General features: G+C 46.6%; 1 protein-coding gene across 4 annotated transcripts in view; it reads right to left on the reverse strand.

Annotated features, from left to right (window-relative positions):
* rho-4 (rhomboid-4) overlaps window positions 1–16,757 on the reverse strand; it is a 45,715-nt gene extending 28,958 nt beyond the window's left edge. For all 4 annotated transcript variants that reach the window (XM_089733951.1, XM_089733950.1, XM_089733949.1 and 1 more), the window contains exon 1: window positions 16,417–16,757. In XM_089733951.1, coding sequence (XP_089590077.1) covers window positions 16,417–16,503 — 87 coding nt within the window. In that variant the 5' untranslated portion in view covers window positions 16,504–16,757. The remainder of the gene's footprint in view (window positions 1–16,416) is intronic.
* Window positions 16,758–19,111: the final 2,354 nt, after the last annotated feature.

Below are 19,111 nucleotides of genomic sequence, written 5' to 3' on the forward strand. Positions count from 1 at the left end.
ACTATTAAAGGATCCTCAGGGTGACGACGACAATTGAGACACTACATCCACACGAAATAATATTTCTCTTTAGTACACGTTACGGCGGGTAGAATACGAATGATGACCTATTTTAATACAAACTTAGTAGGTCATATTAAACATTGTTTATCTATATATTAATACGTGAAGCAAAAACTTTGTATCCTTTTTTACGAAAATTGCGCGGACGGAGGAGTATGAAATTCTCCACGCTTATAGAGAATACAGAAAAGAAGTGCACAATGCTAATATTTTTTTAAAATAATGCATAAAAGATACATTAAATCAATAAAGAAAACATTACACACACTACATACCATGTATTTGACGCACACACGCATGCATTTATTGTCAAACTTTTTTTCTTGACGTCTGTTGTCAAATTGAGAATAGATTAAATATTGTTTTTCTTTGTTAATATTTTTTATAGTGTAGTCTTGGCGAAATTTGTGATTATAGAAGTATAAAATACAATCATAATAGTGTACAAACTTACAAATTACAATTCCAATTAATTATAGTCGAATTTCGACTACTGCGGGACCTCTAGTCTTAATTATTCTGCTGATTGTTTACGTACAATTATTATTTAATAATATCGAATTATGTTACATAAATAACATTAAGATTTATCGCGCCGGAAGCTGTCAAGCGGAAGGCGCCAGTAAAATATTATAAGTATAAAGAAATATGAATGAACTATTTACTTGATTATGAAATTACTAATTATATTATAAGACAATAATAAATTCTATATATTCCCTAATCCTATATTTCGTAGAGTGTACCTTAACTAGTTCGTTAATAATTTATTATGTGAGGCCGGAAGTGTTACTAGATAATACTACAGAAACAAGCGCCAACCTCTATGTAACTAAGGAATCGCCTTCAGTATTCATTGGGCACAATGATTTTCTTTAGAGGTATTTTGACCAAGACCAAAATGGACCGACGACCTGGTCAAAATAGTTGGTAGGGACTGTATGTGAAAGACAAAAGACGAAAAGAATAGAATGCATATAACAATAATAAGCCAATTTTCTTACAAAAAAAAGTTGAAACACCTTATTAAATAAAAGTTACAAATATGTTATTGGAACCCCATTCGGGTATAGGCCTCCTCCAGCTTACTCCACTCTTCCCTATTCTTGGCTTTATTTCTCCATTCTTTTCCAGTTGTATGGAATGGAATGCACATAAAGAAACCTATACCTCAGCATTGGGTGGACCCGGGTTGAACAAGAAGGTACATACATATAAATGCAACTGTAGACTTGACATGACCCGATAAACATTCCTCATTACACAGCTTAAAAGCTTGTCTTCGAAAGATCGTCCGAAATTGAAAAAGAAACCGACTGATATTTTTTTTTGTGATGAACACATTCCGTTAGAGATCACGTTTTAGTCTAGTCGACAAGTTAAAAATGGTGTTAATTCGACATACTACTGCTAAAATTATGTGGTTTAGCTCATTCGATTCGGAATAATGTCTAGACCATTGTGCTAAAAAATTGAATTAGCACATAAAAAATTCCAAAAGTTATTAACAATTAAACACCTTCAAAAAATAGCGTTTCGTTTATTGCTTATTGTCCGTAAACTATAAATATTTTCGAAATTTGAAAAAAAGATCCTTAAAGAGGAGGAAATTTAGTAAAAAAAAGTTCCAACTCCCGGAACTGTAGCTCCATTATTTAAAATTTTAATTTAACGCTGAAAATAGCCCGCCGCGCGCCATTGTTAGGTTGCGCGCACGGCTTCGAAAGCGAGTACGTCACTTAAAAAAATTTTTTTCAAGTACTTAAAGTTAATTGAAAAATCTAAAAAAATTATTGCATAATCTAAACACTAAAAAATTTATTCCCGTTGGAATTTTTTATGAAAACATATTTTTCAATATTCTAGACGATTGTTAATTAAGAAAAAAATTTCCAATTTCCATCATCCTTCTTAACTAAAAAAAATGTTTAAATAATTACCTTAAAATTATTTCGCTTCGTGGACCTCTTCTTATAAATATATTAAACAAGATTGCGTCGTCTAACTTATGAAATTGTTAATATTTTGTTAATAATAATTTTTTTAAGTTAACAAAAAAGAAAAGCACAATTATGTTGTAAAGAATTTTTTTTTCGTTATTTATTATTATATTTTCGTTTTTATGTCAATAAAAGACATCTTTTAATTGAAAAAAATAATTTTTTTCTAAAAATCATAATTGACAGTTCTCTATAAAATTGTAAAAAAAAATTTTTCAAAAATATATAAATAGTCCATTTGTTAACAAAATGTTTATAAACAAATGGATAAAAAAATTATTTTTTTCAATTAAAAGATGTCTTTTATTGACATAAAAACGAAAATATAATAATAAATAACGAAAAAAAAATTCTTTACAACATAATTGTGCTTTTTCTTTTTTGTTAACTTAAAAAAATTATTATTAACAAAATATTAACAATTTCATAACTTAGACGACGCAATCTTGTTTAATATATTTATAAGAAGAGGTCCACGAAGCGAAATAATTTTAAGGTAATTATTTAAACATTTTTTTTAGTTTAGAAGGATGATGGAAATTGGAAAAAATTTTCTTAATTAACAATCGTCTAGAATATTGAAAAATATGTTTTTATAAAAAATTCCAACGGGAATAAATTTTTTAAAGTGTTTAGATTATGCAATAATTTTTTTAGATTTTTCAATTAACTTTAAGTACTTGAAAAAATTTTTTGTAAGTGACGTACTCGCTTTCGAGGCCGTGCGCGCAACCTAATAATGGCGCGCGGCGGGCTATTTTCAGCGTTAAATTAAAATTATAAATAATGGAGCTACAGTTCCGGGAGTTGGAACTTTTTTTTAATAAATTTCCTGCTCTTTAAGGATCTTTTTTTCAAATTTCGAAAATATTTATAGTTTACGGACTATAAGCAATAAACGAAACGCTATTTTTTGAAGGTGTTTAATTGTTAATAACTTTTGGAATTTTTTATGTGCTAATTCAATTTTTTAGCACAATGGTCTAGACATTATTCCGAATCGAATGAGCTAAACCACATAATTTTAGCAGTAGTATGTCGAATTAACACCATTTTTAACTTGTCGACTAGACTAGTTTAAACAAATTATATTATAGAAGAATTCTCTTACTTTAATAAAATTGTTATTATATGAACTATCAAGTACCATCCTATGTCTGCCGCGATTCAACCATGCGTTCTGTTCGAAAGGGTTAGACATCGATGTCTCAATACAGTTGAGACCTCAATCTGGTGTCTCAAGGTAACGTCATTCAGGTTGTGGTATTCACGTGCCCGGTTGTTCTGCCGTGTCATGTCGTGTCATCAATCTGACATAGATAAAAAAAACCAAGGAAAATAAAACTAGTCATAAACTGGATATCGCTAAATATATTTTCGAATCTTGCGCTAAAAAAACCCATCATCACTGCGCGTGATTTAAATATTTATGTATGACCAACAAGAGAATGGTCGTTAGGATTATCCTTTGAATAAAATTATCATTCCGACAAATTTTTTTAATTTTTTATTTATTGCTTAGATGGGTGAACGAGCTCACAACCAAAGTGGTGGTGTCAAGTGGTTACTGGAGCCCACAGGCATCTACAACGTAAACGCGCTACCCACCTTGAGATATAAGTTCTAAGGTCTCAGTATAGTTACAACGGCTGCCCCACCCTTCAAACCGAAACGCATTACTGCTTCACGGCAGAAATAGGCAGGGTGGTGATACCTACCCGTGCGGACTCACAAGAGGTCCTACCAGTAAAAGATAACAGATACCTACAAATATTCCCCCATCGATAACAGATGGCTTAGTAAACATTATTTTTGTGCGTATTGTTTTTTTGCCTGCTCAAATTAAAATTAATAAAAACTTAAGCCTCATTGCTCCATAATCACTATGGTAAGCTTTTTTTTTTTTTTTTCCACAGGAGAAAATCGCCGGATCCCCACCCGCGCGGCAGGTGGGGTATGTGGGAGTTGAACCTCACTAAAAACTCCTGCCGCTCACAACCGGCGCCCTACCTCGGACCGGGCCGGAGCCCAGTCGGGGCTATTGAAACGGCGGGACAGGGTTGACGCAGAGCACATTACATCCATCCCACCGTCCCACGGACGCCGGACCGGTGGCCGCCAGCGACACGACCACCGGTTCCCTCGTTCAGCGGGCCGAGAGCCCGCTTTGATGGCGCCGCGTTACACCTTCCCCCAGAGCGGTCGGGGGAACGCGGTCTACCATCACCCGGCTTCCTATTGCGGGTGAGCGTGCAGAGCACGCCACCCCACGTCTGGGTCCCTCCCCGCACAAAACGGGTGGGACCCCTAGCTCTTAGGGGGCCAGGTCACGGATACGACCCCGGTCCCGACCCCCTGCTCGGCGGCGGCGGGTTTCGGCGTAGTGAGGAGAGCTTTCCCTCACTCGCCCCGCCGCCTCCTTCTGCGAGATGGTGCACTCGCAGAAGTCGAGCATAGCCTTCCATGACTCATCGCTGCCAAGCATCGACGCCACGACGCCAGGCAGCGACAAGTCAGGTCCTATCTTTGCGACCAGGACACGGCGCTGCACCTCCCAAGCGGGGCAGACAGCGAGCGTATGCTCCGCCGTGTCCAGGTCGTGTCCACAATGGTGACACCTCGTCGTCGGCTCAGCCCCTATCCGGCGCAGGTACTTCCCGAAGCATCCGTGCCCGGTCAGCACCTGCACCAAACGAAAGGTGAGACGTCCTTCGCCACGATTCACCCAGTCATCAAAGACCGGGTAAACCGCCTCGACGGTCCGTAGCCCCCACGTGGGGTTGGCCAATCGCCTCGACCACGACTCGAGCACGGACCGCCGAGAATGGGCCTTCCGCGCCCGCAGCTCACTTTCGGGGAGACGAACGAGCACGAAGCTCGCTGCGCCACCGATAGTCGGCAGCGAGCGACTCCGCCTCCAGCTCCCATGGCGGCGTCCCCGCCAAAACACACGCCGCCTCGAAGGAGACGGTGCGATATCCGCGAATGACCCTGATGGCAACGGTGCGCTGCGGCCGGCGCAGGAACCGAGCCATAGTGGCCCGGTTGCGCGGCTCAGCCCACACAGGTGCACCGTACAGGGCCATCGATCGCACCACCCCCGCGTAGAGGCGGCGCACAACCTGATCCGGTCCCCCAACATTCGGGAGCAGCCGGCTCAAAGAACCGGCCGTCCCCATCAATCGGGGGACCAGCTCCGCAAAGTGAGCACGAAAAGCCCACCGGCTGTCCAATACGAGGCCGAGGTACTTCAACTGCACCCCGACCCCTATCCGGACGCCTCCAACCACGATGTGGGTGTCAACTGGTGGCGCCCTCCGCGGCCCGTGAAACCACAGAGCCTCGGATTTACTGAGCGCCACGTCGAGACCCAGCCTCCTTATCCTTCCGACGACGAGGGCCACTCCCGCTGTGGCGAGACGGGCAGACTCCCTAAAATCATCCCCCGGGCCACGACCAACGTGTCGTCCGCGTAACAAATAACGCGGAGGCCCGGGAGGAGGGCGCCCCTCAGCACCCAGTCGTACCCGATATTCCACAAGAGGGGGCCGAGAACCGACCCCTGCGGAACACCACGCACGACCGGAAAACGATGAAGGGTCCCACCGTACCCGGTACATACGACCGACCTGGCCCCCAAATAGGACCCAACCAGCCGGCGGAGGTAGAGGGGCACTCCATGCCTCTCCAGTGCCCCCCCTATCACGGTCCAGGGCAGAGTGTTAAATGCGTTGGCGATGTCAAGAGACACCGCCAGCGCCACCCCACCCCGAGAAACGGCCTCGTCCGAGAGGGACCGCACGCGAAGAATTGCATCCACGGTCGAACGGCCCTCCCGGAAGCCGTACTGCTCCGCCGACAGGTCAGGCCCCACCCCGACCAGGTGCCGAACGATGCGGGCAGCCAGAATACGTTCCAGCAATTTTCCCGCCTCGTCCAGCAGCACGATAGGACGATACCCGGCGGCTGTATCCACCGGGCGCCCCTCCTTCCTCAGCAACACAAGTCTACCCGTCCGCCAGAGCGACGGAAACCGTCCCGACTCCAAGCAGCCATTATATAGCTCAAGGAGCCGGTCCCCCAGGGCACCGAGGGCCAAGGCCAATACCCGGCCGTGGACTCCGTCCGGGCCGGGGGCCGTGTCTTTCGCAGTCATCTTGACAACGGCCACCCGGAGCTCTGCCTCGGTAATACGGGGCACCTCAGCAGGAGCTTGGCCGTCGACGGTGTCAGACAGCCCGCTCATAGCGGGAGGGACAAAACCCTCCCGCTCCTGCGGGAACAACGCCGAAACGATGTCCCGCAGCTGCTGGGGCTGGAGACGCTCAGTCATAGAGGGGGCCCACGGGCGCAACTTGCCGCGTACCAATTTGTATGGGCTCCCCCACGGATCCGCTTCGAGCGCCTCCAAGAGTCTCTCCATGTTCTGCTCCTTGGCCCGCCTGATGGCCAGCCGCAGGGCGTCCTTCGCAGCGCGATATTCGCGGTGCAGCCGAGCTTCCTCCTCCGCGAACGCGACGGGCTCGTCGCGCCGCAGGCGGCGGCGACGGCGTTGTCTAGTGCACCGGCGGCTCGCCCGAATGGAGACCGCACGCAGTCTTGCAATTTCGGGCGACCACCAGGGCGACTGTCGCCGTCCAGAGTGCCGAGAGCCGACCCGGGGCATCGAGGCATCACATATGCGGTGCATCGCGCCCCGGAACCATTCGGCCTCGGTTTCCACATCGACAGGTTGTGGGCGCTTGGGCGCCCACGCCGCCACCATAGAGGCCTCCACCAGGAGCTCCCTGTTCAGGAGCTTCAGTGCCCACCTAGGGAATGACCGGGATGCACTCTGCGGGGGGTCAACCCCGCGGGCACCTGCAGCCGGCGTCGGCGCAGGGGCAGAAAGATCGTACCGGATATACCGGTGATCGGACAACGATTCCGCCCCCACCACCACTCTCCAGCCGAGGATGCGCCGTGCGACGGGCGAGCTCGCGAACGTCAAGTCCACGATAGACTCGCCCGTCCACCGCACGCAAGTCGCGATCGAGCCCCTATTAACGATACAGAGACCGACCGCGACCGCCCACTCCTCCAGCAACCTACCACGAGCGTCCGTGAATGGGGAACCCCAAGCGACAGACTTCGCATTGAAGTCCCCCGCCAGTATCACTGAACGGGGAGCGAGGTGACGAGCGATCACCTCTAGCCCGTCCAGGAACCGCTCGAACTCGACGGTAGGCCGATTCGGAGAAAAGTACACCCCGATCACGACGATATTTTCTAACTGTACCGCGACGATCCCGGGGCCCCTGGTCACCATCGCCAGGGGGGGACCATCGCGGTTCTTCTGATATGTATGGCCGCCAAGCCATCAACGTCCCCAAACCAACAGTCATCCGCTGGGGGAACGAAGTATGGCTCGGCGACCACAGCCACGTCAATTGACCACTCCGCCATGGTCTGGAGCAACATGTCCTGAGCCCCAGCGGAGTGGTTCAAGTTTCCCTGCAGGAAGCGATAGGTGTGATCCATTAAGGCTGAACCACATCCATCGCTCCCTCCCCTACTCCATTGCCCCCGCTATCGGGCACGAACGCCTCAGCGGGGGACAAAGTGCCGGCCGGTGCTCCCCCGGCCAACCGCTTCTTTTGACGCCACTTAGCTTGGCGGCGCCGATTTCGTTCTGCATTCTTGCTGGCCGGAGGGCAGGCCTTGCCCCCGGCCCGGTGGTCAGCCTTGCGCCCGGCCGCCGCACATAATAAGCAATGCGGCGCAGCCGAGCACACGGCCGCCTTGTGTCCCGGCTGACCACAGCGAAAGCACAATCCGCTGCGGTCAACCGCACTCGCGCATTTAGCGAGGCAGTGCCCAGTGCTGAAGCATCTGAGGCACCGCCAGGCGCGTGGTTCGAGAAGGCGCACGCGGGCCGCTATCCAGCCCACGCGCAACCTGCCCGGTTCCCCCGACGGTCTCCCGGGCGGAGGAGCAGCCAAGGAGGTGGCCGCCTCTACCGGGCAACGCACCCAAACAGAGCCAGCCCCGGTATAACCGAGGCGCAGCTCGCCTACAGTTATATTCTCCAGGGCGCAGTTGCCCCGGGCGGCAATAGCCGCCGCCACCTCATCCTTAGTGGTGCAGTCGTCCAGGCCGGTCACTCTCAATTCAGCCATTTTGACCGGCCTGTGCACTCGAACCTCCTCCTCAGGCAGAACCGTACGGAGCTTCGCCGCCAGACGCTCCGCGATGCCGGAACTATCGGCACCGGGACACTCTAGTAGCTTGGCCCCATTGGCCGTCAGCCTACAGCGGAGGCCCTCCCCCGCCCCGATCTCGTCTAGATCAATAGCCGCGCGCGCCCGGGAGACTACATCTCCGTATGACACGCCCTTGGCCTCGGCGGCCGGCAGCAGCGTTAAGACCACTGCCGCCGACCGCGGCGCGCGCGACGACTTCTTCTTCGTCTTCTTTTTCTTGGCGGCCACAGGCGCTCGACCCTGTTGGGGAGCAGCCTGAGACGCCGCAGTGGCCGGTGCTCCACCCACTTGGGGAGCTGTCGGTACGGCCCTCTTGGCACCCCGCCGGGCCACCACATTCCACCCTTCGTCCATGTTAGACGGGGGCGGGGGCAGCGGACGGGGTTGAGGCGCTTGCGATGTGCACTTCGCGTTAGCGCCGCCCCCCCGCTTGGCTCTGTCTCGCCCCGGGCCCGCCCTAGTGGCTGGAGCCTGTACGGGGGTGGAGCGGGTCACTGCAGCACCCGACACCGCGGCATGTGTAGACGCAGGCCGTTCAGCGTTACTAGCGACAATACGTTTCGCTTCGAGAGCCGCCAGCCCGCCACCCAGCCTTTCCATTACAGCCTGGACGGTGCGATCGATAATCTCGTCCAGGCTGTAGCAATTCGGTTCCGGCAGGCCCACGATCCGTGGCCCCGCGGATCCCTGCTGCCGCTCGACGGCCGTCGCCTCCCTAGACCGCGGCGACGGGAGACGCGAACGCCGCTGTACCGCGCGCGATGGTGGCAGCACGGGCCACGGGTCGCCAGCCGCCGCTGAGGGACAGGGACCCCGAGGGACCCCGGAGACCAGCGGCGACACCGCCGGCACAGATGCCGGAGGAGTCCGCGACCCAGCGGCACGCGGCAACGCGGGCGACGACCTCGTGGCGGCTACCCGCTTGGCAGCAGCAACCCTGCCATCGGGCCGCTGCTGCGCCTGTAGCTGTGCTCGGAGCCTCGAATTCTCCGCCATCAGCTGCACCACCTGGTCATTGGCGGAAGCAACCGAAGGCAGAACCTTCGAGACTCGCGATACGACTTCCCGCAGCCTGCGGCCAGCAGCTTTGGTTTTGGCACTGGTCGCCGCATACGACTTGACGGTCTTCATGGCCCTGCCTATGACCAAGGCAGGGTCCCGAAGACCGCCCTCCTCCTCTTCTGTCGTCCGCCCGTCCAGCGAGGCGACAGACATCGACGCCGATGACGGCGCCGGTGACGGTGCGCCCTTCCCCCGAGCGGGTCTCCCTTTAGGGGGCGGCATCTTCTCCGCGGCAGAGGCCGAATCGGAGACTACCACCACTTTCTCCGGTGGGGCATCCGTGTCAGAGGACGACGTTTGCCCCTCCCCTTCGCGGGAAGAAACTCCCCTCGACTTTCTCTTCCGCCTAACTTTCCCTTTCGGGCCAGCCGCCTCACAGTCGCTGACGAGCGCAGAGCGCGTCGAGCCAGCGCTGGCACACCTCGGTTCGACGGGTTTTCCGCTGCCCGTCGCACAGCCCCCTTCATCGTGGCATGCTTTGCCCCCCCCAGAATACGTGGGGCAGCATGCTCCCACCGAGGTGGAAGCACGGAGGGATTCTCCACCTAGAGTGGTACCCTCCTGGGGTAATTTTTTCGTTAAATCTGCCATCATTTATTTATTCCTTTATTATTTAACCAGGGGTCGGTCCCCTGGGACGGCCCTCACGACTGGACACCCTCCAGCCACTCATCCCATCACCGGGCACGTCACAGGCTTAGGATTAGGGCATTTTTTATAGAGGTTTGCATCCTCGCGGCCCCTACTAGGCAGCGGCCCCCGCCCCCCACCAAGTGGGGATTACGGTATGGGACAACCCTTGGGACTAGACTCCCTCCAGCCATTCATCCCATCGTCAGGTGTCAAAAACTTGGGATTGGGGCATTTTTTATAGAGGTTCGCATCCTCACGGCTCCTGCTAGGCAGCAGCCCCCGTCCCCTACTCGGTAGGGATTGCGGTGTGCTTCTTCGAAGCCACGCCGGTAAACCGGTACCCCCCTTTGGGGGGCCTTCCCCTGTAGCCGCCAAGAGGCAGCCGGGGACATGGCAACCAGCGACCGGAAGGGAGTGCCCTCCGGTTCACTTCTCATCCACGTGGGGTCTACCATTACCGACAGACCCACACGTCTGACCACGGTGTGGCCACGCCGGCGTACCGGTACCCTCCTCTGGAGGGCCTTCCCCTTTAGCAGCCAAAGAGCTGCCGGGGACATGGCCTAGCATCCAAGAGGGCTCCAGAAGGGAGCCCTCTCCCGCTTCACGCACCCTTTGTCCAGCAAAGGTGGGAAACGGGAACACGGTGTGCAGTCTTCTTTGTTCACGGCACCCCTGTGCAGACAACGCTGCTCCACGGTATCGGGGTGCACGCTTAAGCCCCACCGCCGCGACAAGGCGAGACCACGTTCGGTGGGGACTATGGTAAGCTTAGGCCGCTTTTGCGCTGACGGCCTCATATACACTCTAGTACACACGTTCCCTCCTCCTTCAATATTTTTATTTTGAACCGATTTTAGTCTTCGCTTTAGCGAAGTTTGGCTGTTATATCTGGCGCAGACTTGAAAAGAAGCGATTTATAATTAAGAAAAAGCGAATACGGATTTTTGTATTAATTTCCAAACCAAAATTATTTACTTTACTTTTATGAATTTTCTTAATATCACCAGTAACTCCGCACGGACGAATCAAGGCTTTGAGCGTGACTATCAAAATACTTATCAGCTTCGTCAGCCATACAAGGATAGGGATGACACTCCGAAATTTGTTGTAAATTTACCTAAATCTATACTAACATATAAATCTACAGTGGTTTTTACGGATGTTGTTCCGTTATAACTATAACTACTGAGCCATGCATCCGATTGACTTGAAACTTGGTGTCCATGTAGAAAACACATTTACTTAATGGACAGGCTAATATTTATATGAGTGTTGGACTCCCTACACCAGTTGCGGGGAGGGGAGGGGGGGGGGGTTAATGATAAGAATCTTTGTGGGAGTGACAAATAATAATGTTAGTTTTAAATGCACAGCGAAGCGGACGGCTACAGCTAGTCGTTTATATTTTTTGTTTGCAAACATAACAGGTTCCTAGGTACATTTTCAATTACGTGCTTTGAAACTATGCCAAATATCAATATTATGTTACGAAGCTCACGCTGCTCACACGCTAATCGGATTCCTCTAAATAGATTCATGCAATCCATTTTACATGTGAATCATGAATGTGATAAGACGATTTATATTATTTTCTTCGACCTTGTGCTTTTGTCTGAGATCAATTTTAAATAAGCCCCATCAACATGATAAATTCTGAAGATTATATGACAGACTATTTAATAATAAATCTGCTATATATAAAAGTTAAACGTTTCTTACGCATCACGAGATGCCCGTAAATATACTCCTCCGTTTTATCTTCAGCCCTTTCAAGCTCACTGCCGGGCATAGCTCTTTTCTTTTTATGTTATTATGTTCGATCGCCCATCATTCTCATCTACATCTGCTTCGCCATCCTAACTATGTCATCAGTCCAGTTTTTTTTTTTTTTTTTGTTTTTTTTTCTACCTATGCTGATAGCCTTGAGAGGCCTTGAGAGGCATCAGCTTCGCCCTAACATGTGGGTGAGCTCACGGGGCTCAAACCGGAGTGTTGCTAACACTGACCCTAGCAAGAGCAGTGCTTCGCAGAATCTATCACCGGATCGGAGACGCGACCCACTGAGCAGATCCGGAGAGAAACTCAGTGGGCTGTGTCTATGGGTATCCACCGTGCCATAGGTCTTTGGCACGTCTACGACCAAATCTCGGCCACCATTCGATCACTGTCCTACACCATTTATCATCATTTCGCCTTGCTAACTGTCCAACCCAGTTCCATTTCATATCTGCTACTGTCTTACCAATATCTGTAACTATTTGGCGTCTAATCTGGGTATAACAGACCCTATCTATCAGATTGATGCCCAGCATATACCGTTTCATCGCTCATTGTACAACGCCCATTCTGTATATTTTCTCACAAGAAAGGGTCCATGTTTCTGCACAGGAAAATACATTGATCGTAGTCTTGTCTTGAGAAAATGTGAGATGTGTTTTGGTTTGAAGATATATTCCATTTCAGTCCTTATACTACCAAATTACTTTAGTCGTCTTCAACTTCAAAGATGTCAAGGCAGAAAAATGTATGATACTTTGCAATAGAACGGATGTTTCCTTGAATAATATAGGACAGAACTGAATTAGTATTATCTATACATATAAATAAAATTGGAGTGTCTGTTTGTAATATTGAAATAACCGCTTTTTACTACATGCATATGAATATATAAACGGTACATACACCAAAATAACATTTTTTACAATTTTTGTCTGTCTGTCAGTCTGTCTGTCTGTTTGTTCCGGCTAATCTCTGGAACGGCTGGACCGATTTTGACGAGACTTTCACTGATAGGTAGCTGATGATATAAGGAGTAACTTAGGCTACTTGTTTTAGACTAGCTTCGCCCCGCGGCGTCACCCGCGGCAAAACAATAATCGGGACTCAGCTATCAATAATACAATCTTATGTTTCCGAAGCGAAGCAAGGGCGGGTCGCTAGTACGATATAAACGAAACGAATTCACAAGATGGTACACAAGATGTTTGACTTTATTTAAGGCACGTATCGCACGTACATTTCACATTAAGATGCCAACTGATTTTTAACAACAATTTAGGATTTCATAAGTACAGCGTGTACGTTATAAATGATCGTGAAATATTTATTACCAGAGAAAAAAATAGGATTCGCATAAATACGAGTAGGTTATTTCTCGTTTCTTTCAGTTAGTTATTTTTGTATGTTCCATGGGGAGCGCTCTGAGGAACTGTTTGAGATGATACCATCATCTCGTTTTTACCATCGCCTGCGAACGGAGTAGAGTTCATTCATACTACCTGGAGCCACTGCGTTCATCCACGGTGCGTTTCCAGAGATCTTTTTTGCCACGTACCATCCGGCTTTGGAATGAGGTCCCGTCCGCGGTGTTTCTCGAACGCTACGACATATTCTTCTTAAACGAAGCTTGTGGAGAGTATTCAACGGTAGGCAACGACTTGGCTCTGCCCCTGGCATTGCTGAAGTCCATGGGCGACGGTAACCACTCAAAACCAGGTGGTTAGGCCTTACACTCGTCTGTCTACTAGAGCAGTAAAAAAAAGGATGCGCGTACATAAGTACATAAGTACAAGTTACGTCGGTCGTATTGTAATGAGCGATTTAGTGGGCAACTTCATTCTGTTAATTTTGTGTCACGGTGCGCGCGCATCGTAAAATTTCACTCTCATCAATTTTTCATAACGCGCCTAAAGAAGTATAACTTAAAAAAAACAATAAAGTCTGTGCAGGAAAAGGATTTTGGACAGCGCCTGTGTATTGTGTTGAAAATAATATAGACAATATATCACGGCATGTGACGAACAGGTCTTAGTCTGCGGCCAGACGTACACTCACAATGTAAATTTTTTTTTAAGAGATTTTATGACCGGGTAACTAAGACCTTTAAGTCATGTCTTATTTTACTTTATGTTCTTAATTTTATGAAAAATGATAATATGGAGTGAAATGAAATGAAGATGATTAATTTAAGACATTAATCAACTAGGATGACATTTAATGAAATGAGATGATATGGGATGAAATATAATCGCAGTAAAATGGTGGTCATTTACTGAGATTTTTTCAGTGGACTTTTTGGAGGAACCCGAGAAGTTACGTCCAGCAGCTTTGTTTCATTTTCCCACATTTGTGCACTTTCACAGATATTAAACAGTTAATAAACCACCGTTATTACACATTTAAACCTGAAGAAACACTAAATAGACAAAATAAAACAAATCACACAACTTCACTGCTCGCGTTCCCGCCAAAAAGTCCCAATGTTAATAGTTTTATAATAAACATCTACCCTCCGAAAAATACTAATGCGGCGGTATTAAAAAAAAACTATTGAGTTTATTTCGACAATTCCTTTCAAGGCTGCCTGGCTTTTTTTTACAAATATATGTAGTATGTTTTGACATTTAGCAAGTACATTTTTTAATGTGCCCTTACGTGTAGGTACCATCGCCCTGCCTATTTCGGCCGAGAAACAGTAATGCGTTACGGTTTGAAAGGTGGGGCAGCCGTTGTACCACAAAAACGGAGACTTGAGTGTCAGACTATATCAAGGTGAGTGGCGGCATTTGCGTTGTTGATGTCTATGGACTACGGAAACCAGTTAGCATTAAAAAATTAAAAAAAAGTTTTTATAACATGTAAGCCAAAAGTGATTTGAGTGTTAGGATTTCTACAATTGCGACTTGTAAGTTTGAAGGATTACTGGTGGCCCGAAGGCCTTTCCAGTTTCACCAGGACAGGTGGGCGAGCAAAGGCTCAGCCAGGAGGGGTGGAATTTGCTTACAGCTGCCCGAGCGCCTCCGAAGGAGACCTAACAACTCAAGAGCAGCTGCTTCGCGAATGAATCTACTACCGGATCGGAATCGCGACCCGCCGAGAAGATCCGGCGAGAAACTCAGCGGGCTGATGCATGGGTTAGGTTGCACGTCGAACTCTTTGTCGAGTTCGACGAGTACGGTTACCGGGGTCCCTAAGCCTGCTCCTAGTGTTAGAGCTGAAGGCGTCTAATGCAAAGGTTATTGGATCTGATGGATCCGTAAGGACGTGATTATATTGCGACTACCTCACGACATAAACAGATAGGATCGCGGGTAACCAGGTGGATTGCATCGGAGTAGTTTTACATGCGCCCATCACATATAATTACGTAAAATTATAAATTCTCCAAATCTCATTTTTGTTACATAATGTGATAATGGTACATAATGTGTCCCTCCATTGTGAAAGTCATTCGTGAACATGTTATGTAAGGATATGTTTTGAAAAATTGGTATCTGCCAGCAGGATTTGGACACCCGCATAATAGCATCGGTCGATACATATACGCAGAATGTCTTATCTTTTATTTAGGGCATGACTGTTTCAATATTATCATCATCCATCACATATACTCATGGACCTATTCATAGCTTTTTTCTCTATAAATAAACAAAAGGTATACGTTATATTTAAACAGAGTCTTAGAGTTTTCAATTAATATTTCATTAATGGAAATGTAGGTTTACATTTGTTTTTGTTAAATTTTATCCTGAAAACATTTTTAGATGTATCAAGATATGATGTAGAAAGTACATTAAAGTACTTGCATATATATTAATATATTCATAATGTTTTCCTATAAAAAAAGCAGCTTTATAATTAACAGATGAATTTCTCATGTAAAATTTCAGCCTCTATTGTTTATAAACACTGATAGATTATAGACATATACATTTGTTTCTAAATGCTAATATGTATTTAAATTTTGGTAGTTCTTACTCTAAAAATTACAGATTCCCATACAAACATCCATCTCTTATTTTGCATCCTCAGAGATAGGTTTACGAAAATCCTTTCTTGGTGGGTGCTTATAACATAAGAGGCATCAAATTCAAAAATTTTAAGTCTGCAACCTAAGCGATTTGGACTTTCGTTTTAATGAATTGGCCAGTCAGAATAGCTAATTTGTGTACATTAAAATACAGGGATAGTAATCAGTCATGAAGGGTTTTGTAGTGGGCAATACCTCTCAATTTCATGTACTATGAACCTGTTTTTTTTATCATATTACACCTAGTCCAGTGATACATCTGAATCTTATTAATAAATTAGTGCAGTCTCTTAAGACTAAGAAATAAGGTCGTAAGCCCTGTTTCTGCCTAAGTCATTTGGGCCTAGGATTCCTCTGTACCTCTTCGCGAATAAAACTTACAAGGAATTTTATTATGAGCTGACAATGCTTCTGTCAGCACTCCTTGATAACACACATCGCTTTTAACAGCGTTTTTGGCCCGTATTCCTACTTTGAAAACTGTAACGAATATACGAAATACAGTTGTCACTGATAATTGATTAGTGTAGGTATATAGCAGGGTTTTTCATTCTCTAAGGAATGGATCGCGAACGCATCTCGAATTTTGAAATAAATAACTTACCTTATTAAAAATCCTACGCCAATACAAGTCCGATCGTGTAGGCGTCAAAGGAATAGAAACCGCTGTATCACGTTGTCCCGAAGGCATTTTCACCGAAATTAAATATATTGTTCAAAAAATTAAACTTGTAAACAGCTTACTTTCTCATTTACACAAAAATGCTATGAAAACGTTGCTGCGATTGCACATGATCGATAGATCCACAATAATCTAAGATAAGATAATATGGGATGGTAAAGTTCGATATTTTTGTTATAACTTTTAAAAACTTTGTTTACTGAGAGCACTTCATGCAAAATACTTCCTCACAGCAGGAGTGTCGGCAACTGACTAACCCATAGATTATACACTTAATACCCATAGATTATAGTCACATATTACACTTAATATAAAGAGACTAACCATGAGCAAAGTGCTCTTTGCTCATGCAAAGTGTTTTGTTACTTTTGTCCCGACGGCAGGCAAAGGAACATTATCTGTTGCGCTATTTACTTAATGGTTAAGTGGACTTTTTGGCGGGAACGCGAAGAGTGATGTTGTGTGATTTGTTCTATTTTGTATATTTATGATATAATTTAAAGTTCTTGGTAGCACAGAGTCCAATCTTCAAATCGCAGAGTGCAGGCAGTTACGAAATAATATACCTACTAACACACTTTTATATATTAGTATTAGTTACGTCGATGTTTTAGAATATATTATCGAAATCACAGTTTTCTTATTTTTTATTGTACTTCACGAAGTGTCAGACATTTCTTCACTTCTTCTTATTATGACAACTCTTGTCACTTCTTTCTATGTATATGTTTTTGATAAGGAGTTTCTATATCCATTAACTCCAACACTTTCCCTAAACATTTACATAGTACACAGTCCTAGTGCCTGGCGTAGAACTGCATATGACGTACGAGGTAGTGATTTGGTAAGGATGTCTGCGACTTGATCCTTTGTTCCGATCCGTACAACGTTGCAGATACCCTCAGTTACCAATTCTCTGACGTAGAAATGTCTGAGCCGGATATGCTTCGTTCTCTTGTGAAACTCGGGGTTGTGAGCAAGACGAACAGCAGCTTCATTGTCCACATGCAGAACCGGTACGTCCGCAATTGTAGTCAATGCCTGGTATAGTCTAGCAAGCCACATTAGTTCTCTGCCAGCTTCACTAGCTGCCACAATTTCGGCTTCTGTAGTGGAGATAGCGACCGATGTTTGTCGCTGACTGATCCATGAAACTGTGCCTCCAGAATAGCGACAGATCACTCCTGTTGTAGAACGTCCGGTTTCTGGATCACCTCCGTGGTCGGCGTCGCTAAATCCTTCTAGGATTCCAGGTTTGAGACCAGCTTTATATGAGATCCCATGCGAAAAGGTACCTTTGATGTAGCGCAAGATACGTTTTACCTTGAGCCAATCTGTCTTTACAGGTTTCTCCAACTTTCTTGAGACAACTCCGATGGCATAAGCAATGTCAGAGCGAGTACCAACCATTAAGTATGCCAGAGCACCGACAGCTTCTCTATATGGGAAACAGGAAGCTTCCGTTTCTTCTTTCCCTTCTTGAATAGTCTCTCTCTCAATCGGTGTGGAAACGGGATTACAGTCACTCATTTGAAAGCGGTCTAATACCTTTTTCGCGTATGCCTCTTGGTTGACGAAGATGGAGCCATCCTTTCCTCGATGGATTTGAAGACCAAGATAATATGTCGCTGGTTTCGTCGTTATGCGCAGTCTCTTCTTCAAATCTTCTAAGAAGGCGTTAGCCGTGTCTTCATCAGTGGCAGCTACTAATCCGTCATCGACGTACAACGTGATCAGTAGTTTCTTCTCGTTAACTTCTCTTGAATATAAGCAGCAATCAGCTTCGGACTGTTTGAAGTTCATATCCAATAGGATCTCTTGAAAGCAAGAGTTCCAGCACCTTGGTGCTTGTTTAAGTCCGTACAGGCTACGGTTAAGCTTGAAAACGGTAGATGTTCCTTCCGTGAGGTTGCACCCTTCTGGCGGTTGAACGTATATTTCTTCCTCGAGCTTTCCGTTCAGAAAAGCTGTGCAAACGTCGAATTGGACCAGATGTAAGTTTTCATGCGCGCTAACACTGAGTAGTGCTCGTACAGTAGTCAGGCATGCGACAGGACTGAAGGTCTGGTCATAGTCTACTCCTTTCCTTTGTCTGTACCCTTTTACGACAAGTCGAGCCTTGTATTTGTCGATCGTCGCCATCGCCATCTGGATTTCGTTTGATCCGTAAAACCCATTTGCAGGGAAGTGCTTTTCGTCCTTTTGGCAATGCACATGGCGTCCAAACGTGCAGGTCTTCGAAGGATTTCAATTCGCTATCCATTGCCCTTTGCCATTCTTCGCGATCGTCCCTTTTCATAGCGTCTGCAAAATTATTTGGGAATGTTTCAGTGATACAGACGTAATCTCTTAGTCTCTCAGGACGTCGAATCAGTGAGCGATCTCTAAGATTATAGCCGGTTGGCGGTGGTTCAGCATCATAAAATAATTCTTCTGGAACTGTCGTTTCGTCTTCCTGGTCATGGTCTTCGTAGAGGACTTGATCCGATTCTTCTCCCTCGAGAACATGATCATGGTCGTTGGAGTTTGTTTCGGTAGTTGTATCTCCCTCGTGAACGTGTGTTTGCTCTGGAATTGCAACTTCTCTTTCTGAGTTCGTGTTTGGCGTTATGGTAAT

Source organism: Bombyx mandarina, chromosome 16 (genome assembly GCF_030267445.1).
Source record: "Bombyx mandarina strain Sakado chromosome 16, ASM3026744v2".
In the NCBI taxonomy this organism is placed as follows: domain Eukaryota; kingdom Metazoa; phylum Arthropoda; class Insecta; order Lepidoptera; family Bombycidae; genus Bombyx; species Bombyx mandarina.